Source organism: Engraulis encrasicolus, chromosome 11 (assembly GCF_034702125.1).
Source record: "Engraulis encrasicolus isolate BLACKSEA-1 chromosome 11, IST_EnEncr_1.0, whole genome shotgun sequence".
Classification (NCBI taxonomy): domain Eukaryota; kingdom Metazoa; phylum Chordata; class Actinopteri; order Clupeiformes; family Engraulidae; genus Engraulis; species Engraulis encrasicolus.
The window spans coordinates 8449854-8457353 of NC_085867.1; the positions used below are offsets into that span (position 1 = coordinate 8449854).

The 7500-nt window shown below is 39.9% G+C and overlaps 1 protein-coding gene across 1 annotated transcript in view; it reads right to left on the reverse strand.

Annotated features, from left to right (window-relative positions):
* lamc3 (laminin, gamma 3) overlaps nt 1–7500 on the reverse strand; it is a 260022-nt gene that overhangs the window by 48706 nt on the left and 203816 nt on the right. Inside the window, exons 19-20 of the mRNA XM_063211092.1 lie at nt 4338–4411; nt 3681–3970 (exon numbers count right to left, since the gene is read on the reverse strand). Of these exons, the coding sequence (XP_063067162.1) occupies nt 3681–3970; nt 4338–4411 (364 nt within the window). The remainder of the gene's footprint in view (nt 1–3680; nt 3971–4337; nt 4412–7500) is intronic.

The window sequence follows — 7500 nt, forward strand, 5'->3', positions numbered from 1 at the left end:
TAAAAAAACAGGGTCATTCTTCTGCATTGCAAATATCTCATAAAATGTAATAAATGCAATAGTAGACATTGCCTTTAATGAGTAGTTTCAACATGTCGGAGTGAAGAAATTGGGAAAGTGCATCTGTGTGTGTGTGTATGCATAAAAAATGAGAATTCATTTCATTTCATTTATTTAAACTCGAAGAATCATTGAGGGCCCAGCCCTCATTTACAATGATGTCGAGTAAAACAAACAATTGCACATATAAAATCATATATAAACAACGAACATACACAATACACCATAAATCATATAAGAGGTAAGAATTAAGACAAACTATGAATTAAAACTTATGAGTTAAAACAAGTGCAAGTATGTGATAAAAAACTTCCCAGTGTAACTTTAAAATGTTCTAATGGCACAAAGGCTTGAAGACCCATCCTTTGTTGTAAGTTATTCCAAACTGAAGGTCCACAGACACTAAAAGCTGTTTTACCCAGTTCAGTGCGGGCATAAGGGACCTCCAGTAAAAAATTGCTGCTGCGGGTTTGGTATGGGTTGGAGTGCCAAACTAAAAGAGATGAAATATAAAATGGGAGTTTGCCAGTGAGGGCCTTATAAATAAAAATAAAATAATGCATGTCCCTTCTGTGAGAAAGTGGAGCCCACCCAACTTTATCATATAACAGGCAATGATGTGTACTATATGGATCCCCAGTAATAAAACGAAGAGCTGAATGATAGACAGTGTCAAGTGCCTTCAGATTAGAGAGTGGTGCATGTCTGTAAATAATATCACCATAGTCAAGGGAAGACAGAAAAGTAGCTTCAATTAACTTTTTTCTGCAGAAAACAGGAAAGTGATATTTATTTCTGTGCAGGAAAGATAGCTTTTGTCTGAGCGTAGTGACAAGACAGTCAGTATGTTTCTTGAATGTGAACTTGTCATCTAGCCAGATTCCCAGGTACTTATAATGTGATACTCTCTCAATAACAGACCCATCTAAAGTAGATATATTAAAATCATTTTTCATGCCATGCTTAGATCGAGTAAAGACCATACATTTAGTCTTGCTTACATTAAGTAGAAGCTTAAGACTAATGAAGGCATTTTGTAGGATATTAAAAGACTGCTGCAATTTCTCCAAGGCTAGCTGTACAGAATCTGCAACACAATACAAAATTGTATCATCTGCATATAGATGAATAGAGCAGTTGGAAAGGAGAGAAAGTATGCTATTTATGTACATGGTGAAGAGTACCGGACCTAATACTGAACCTTGTGGGACCCCCTTGGTTATTAGCAGGGGGTCAGATTGAGTATTACCCAATTTTACAGTATGGTGTCTGTTTGAAAGGTAGCTCTGGAACCATTTACAGGCACTTGCATTAAAACCAATACCAGGCAGAATTTGTAGAAGCAGAGAATGGTCCACGGTGTCAAATGCTTTGGATAAGTCCACAAAGATGGCAGCACAATGTTTTTTCTTGTCAAGAGAAGTGATAATATCATCCATTACTTTAGTAGCAGCAGTAACTGTACTATGTTTAGGCCTAAAGCCTGATTGGAGAGGGCTCAAAATATTATTGGTATTTAGAAATTCTTTGAGCTGATCATTTACCAACTTCTCTAGTATTTTTGAGAGACACAGAATAAAGTGTGTGTGTGTGCTGAGGACCTTGTATGGATAGGAAGTCCTCCAGGGTAGCTGCGTCTTTGTGTGTTTTTATGTGTATATGTATGTGTGTGTGCTGATGACCTTGTATGGCTAAGAAGTGTGTGTATGTGTGTGTGTGTGCTGAGGACCTTGCATGGCTAAGAAGAGTGTGTGTGTGTGTGTGTGTGTGTGTGTGTGTGTGTGTGTGTGTGTGTGTGTGTGTGTGTGTGTGTGTGTGTGTGTGTGTGTGTGTGTGTGTGTGTGTGTGTGTGTGTGTGTGTGTGTGTGTGTGCTGAGGACCTTGTATGGCTAAGAAGTGTGTGTGTGTCTTATCTGTCCCACAACTCCCTTTTCGATGCCTACCAATCTGGATTCCGTGTGAATCATAGTACAGAGACTGCTTTGATCAGAGTTGTCAATGATCTTAAAATGGCCACTGATAACCATAAAGTATCTGTTCTGGTTCTTCTAGACTTAAGTGCTGCGTTTGACACTGTGGATCATACGATTTTAATCCAACGACTACAAGATCAAATCGGCATTTGCGGTAGTGCCCTTGCCTGGATCACTTCTTATTTAAATGGGAGATCCTTCTCTGTCACTATTAACAATTTCTTCTCTGACTCTATGGATACCTCTCATGGGATACCTCAGGGATCAATCCTGGGCCCTCTGCTTTTTAATTTATATATGCTACCACTTGGGCATATCATCCGGCACCATGGTCTTTCATATCACTCCTATGCAGATGATACCCAGTTGTACATTTCTTTTTCCCCTGACGACCCCAGTCCAGTAAATGACCTAATAAGTTGTGTCTCAGACATCAAAAACTGGATGGGTCAGAATTTTTTATTGTTAAACGACAGCAAGACAGAGATTTTAGTTGTAGGCCCCAAGGCTCGTAGAGAACATCTTTGTACGTTTTTAGCCCCCCTTCAGGTAATACCTTGTGATGATGTCAGAAATTTGGGTGTGACCCTTGATACAGATCTTAATTTTAACAAACATATATCTGTTATCACTAAGACGGCATTTTACCATCTGCGAAATATTACTAAAGTACGTGGCCTCTCGTCTCCTCAGGACTCTGAAAAGTTAGTTCATGCTTTTATCTCCAGCCGCCTTGATTACTGCAACTCCCTATATGCCGGGCTCACTAAACAGGCACTCAACAAACTCCAACTCATTCAGAATACAGCTGCCAGAATACTGACAAGAACATCCAAATTTGGACACATCACCCCAATTCTGAAATCTCTTCACTGGCTGCCTGTACAACAAAGAATACATTTTAAAATACTTCTGATCACTTTTAAAGCAGTAAATGGCTTGGCCCCTACCTACATCTCTGACATCATCCCTCCATACCATCCTACCCGTTCGTTGAGAACATCAAATAAAGGTCTTTTATGCGTCCCCAAAATTAACACCAACACTGCACATGGTGCTTTTAGTTATTGTGCCCCTACCCTTTGGAATTCCCTCCCCCTAGAACTAAGGTCAGTGACTTCTACTCCCGCTTTTAAAAAGGGTCTTAAAACGTTTTTATTTACACAAGCTTTTGGTTGAGTTGATTTTTATTGACATTGTTTTATTTCCTAAGGGTTTTTATGTGTTTTATTTTTTACTTTGATTTTACTTTTATTCTATTTATTTTGCTCTGGGCCCTTGCAGACTATGTGTCTAGTCTAGTGTTTGGTGTTTAAAAGGTCTTATCATTGCAATGGGTTTTATTTTGTTTTATTTCTACCTATTATTATATATGTTTATATTTTCACTCAGTTTTAGTGCTGTTTTTAAATTTTCTACTTTTCCTCCTTTTAATCTTACAGCACATTGAGTCTATGTAAGCCATATGAAATGTGCTTTATAAATAAACTTGACTTGACTTGACTTGTGTGTGTGTGTGTGCGTGAGTGTGTGTTTGTGTGTGTGTGTGTGTGTGTGTGTGTGTGTGTGTGTGTGTGTGTGTGTGTGTGTGTGTGTGTGTGTGTGTGTGTGTGTGTGTGTGTGTGTGTGTGTGTGTGTGCTGAGGACCTTGTATGGCTAAGAAGTCCTCCAGGGAGTTGGGCAGGTAGTCCTCATCGCGATACTCCTGCAGCAGGTTGTGGCGCCACGCCTGGAAGAGCTCCGACTCGTGCTCGTGCACGTGCTGCTGGCGCCCGTGATGCTCCTGCTGGCGCTCGTGATGGTCAGGCTGGCGCCTGTGATGGTCAGGCTGGTGCACGTGATGGTCAGGCTGGTGCACGTGATGGTCGGGCTGGTGCACGTGAGGCTGGTGCACGCGAGGTTGGTGCACATAGTTGTACTGGCGGGGAGGGAAGTGCCTGGGCATAGTGTCGGGCGATATATCACAATATGGATTACTTTATATCACGATGTGCCATGTGCAAAACCACATTACTTTAAAATTAATGTTTTTATTCTTCTTTTTACAGTTACATATGGACTTAGAGTGTGCATAGTGACAACACAAAATGATATTTCATTATATTGAATTGTATGTTAACTGTAATAGTGGATACAATTACTTTGTAGTTTATCATGATAGAAACGATAGAGGAGAAAGGGCACGATAGACACTTTTCTATCCCAATAGCAGTGTACATTGTCATATCGGCCAGTCATACCTGGGCACGATAGACACTTTTCTATCCCAATAACAGTGTACATTGTCATATCGGCCAGTCATACCTGGGCATGTTGCGGCAGTCGTAGCTGGAGAGCAGCTTCTCCAGGGCCTGCATCTTAGACTTCAGCTGCGCGGCCTGGAAAGGACATTACAGGACAATGGGAAATGGACTGCATTTATATAGCGCCTTTCCACTCCTTCAAGCACTCAAAGTGCTTTACATTGTATGCCTCACATTCACCAATTCACACTCACATTCACACATCAGAGGCAGTGGCTGCTACGCAGGTTACCACCATGCCACCCAGCAACTTGGGGTTAAGTATCTTGCTCAAGGTAATATCGATGGGGTCAGGAGGAGCGGCACTTCAACTTGCAATCGTCTGGTTGTCGAACGGCTCCTCTACCACCTGAGCTACCACCAGCCCATTTACATTTCATGTACATGTTCATTCACAGTCATGTCAAGTCGGTTTTATTGTCAATTTCTTTTCATGCGCTGGTCATACAAATAAGTCCAGTCAGGTCAAGTCGGTTTTGTTGTCAATTTCTTTTCATGCGCTGGTCATACAAATAAGTCAAGTCAAGTCAAGTACAAAGCGGATTCCAAAAAAGTTGGGACACTTGGTATTTTGTGAATAAAATCAAAATGCTGGCATTTTCAAAACATTCAATCCATACATAAGATGCACAATGGCACAAGGTCAACATAGGAACAGTTAAAATGAGGCAAAAGCATTGTTTTGAGGGAAATATGTGGTCATTTAAAATTCGACCCATGCAACGAATCTCAAAAAAGTTGGGACAGGGCCAAAAAATGTTGTAATAGTTGGATAATTCTAAAATAACACAACGAGGAATATTTTGAAAGGAACTATATTGACTGCCAACATGAATGCACAAATAAATTACCATCACAGAGAGGCTGTGGCACTCAGTAGCGAAGGTTTTGAGGGACTAATTACTCATCTATTACACAGAAAGATTGAATTATCAAAATTGCAGGCATATAAGGCCTATTTCTGTAATGTAGAGTTCGGTGAAATCATTGCACGAGTTATGAGATCATGACATACCCATCATCAATAAGCAAACTATGACACTCCAACAATGACAGCTGTTGAAACAATGACCTTAAACACAACACTTGATTAAGGCACATGATGCAGACATTAAACAGTGTTGCAAGTGGCAAAGCTCATTCTAGATGGACCTAGGAGACATGTGAAACTGTCCTCTGATTACAGAATGGAAAATATTTCATTCTTTTTTTAAATCATGGAGTCATGCACCTTCCAGGTTATGAAAAAAATGAATACTTCAGCTTGATTTAGTGGTCAGTCTGAAAGACAGCATATATGATGGTAAAGGGGTGCAGAGGTGCCTTGGTTATGGTCTTCTTACTCATGTAGAGCATTAAAATGAGGGCTGAATGGTATATTCAGACTTTAAACAGCATACATAGCTACCAAGGCATTATATTTTGGAGCACAGCCTTTAGATATTGCCCCATAATGATGGAGAATTTCAATCTCTACTATGTTCCAACAGTGTGGTTCCATCATAAGAGTAAACAGGTGACAAAATGGTTTTCATGCAGTCAGGATATACCGCATATTAAGCATAACAAGAAGGTAAACAAGTCGAAGAACACACCTATCACTTGAGCTGCTGAAATCATGTCTCACGCATCAAAATATCTATTTTTTTAAAAATAAAATCATGCCATCAGTCAAAGTATTTAAATGGTAAGTCTCCTCCCTTGTGTTGTGTTTAGTCTTATCCAACTTATAAAGCATTTTATTGGCCCTGTCCCAACTTTTTTGGAATTTGTTGCAAGGGTGAATTTTCAAATGATCACATAATTACCCCAAAACAATCTTTCTGCTTGGCTTTAACAACTGATATGTTGTCTGTACACAATGCTCAACCTTATTAACATATTAAATGTTTTGAAAATGCCAGCATTTTGATTTTATTCACAAAATACCAAGTGTCCCAACTTTTTTGGAATCCGCTTTGTAGGTTTTATTGTCAATTTCTTTTCATGCGCTGGTCATACAAATAATATACATTTGCATGTATATTAAACTACTACTTGGAAGGTGACCCAGGTTTGAATCCGTCCTGGGTCGGGATTTCCCAACTCTTGGTACCAACCTCACCTGTCTCTTCCACACATTTCCAGTCTCAATGTTTAGGCCAAAATACACACAAAAACACCAAAGATACAGAGGCTTAAGACTTTTTTTGCTTTCTCACAAATGCATTAGTAAAGGTTAATGAAGTAGAGTTTGGTGTTTGTCCCACTACTTCTCTCAGTACTCTCAGGCTGAGCATATAGTGCTTAAAGGTGCACTGTGTAAGATGGTGGCCAGAGTAATAATAATAATAATAATAATAATAATAATAATAATAATAATTTATAATAATAATAATAATATAATTTGTATTTGTATAGCACTGTGTCATACAAGGCATGTAACTCAAAGTGCTTAACAAATGGGAAAAAACATTGTTAGAGATGGATTTAAAAGGAGAGGTATAGAGGAGAGGCAGAAATAGCAGGAAGGCAGAGGAAGAAGAGATAGACAGAGATTGTAGAGTCATAAGGTCAACGTAGGTTAGGACCAGGATTCTTAGATGCGTAAGGTATTGAAACTATGCTGCTCGGTGAAACTGTGCTGTCTGCTGCCAACGTTCACCTTTTTGTGAATATTTACTAAGTAATGAACTCATATCCACTTATGCCTCTTTTCCACTGCTGGTTTTCTGGTAGGCCTACAGCTTGACAAAACGCGACTCGGCTGCCACTTTTAGCTTTTCGAATAGGCACAACACAGCTCAATCGTAAAGCAAAAAGTGGCGGCTGAGACGCGCTGTGCTGAGCTGTAAGCCTACCACAAAACCGTCAGTGGAAAAGAGGCATAATATGACCAAGGTACAGTAAGTATTTCAGCTAAAAATGTCACAGTCTCTGGAAATTCAACTGTCAGTACTCTGATGAGGACATCCTGCGTAGGGTGAGGGAGTAATTGCACGGTAGAGGAAGGTGGTCATTTCCCCAGCCCCCATGAAAAATCAATACAAACATACTCATGCTCAAACAACATGGCTCAGTTATTTAAAAGGCACCTGTGTGTGTGTGTTTATGTGTGTGCGTGCGTATGTGTACTGTGTGTTTGTGTGTGTGTGTGTGTGTGTGTGTGTGTGTGTGTGTGTGTG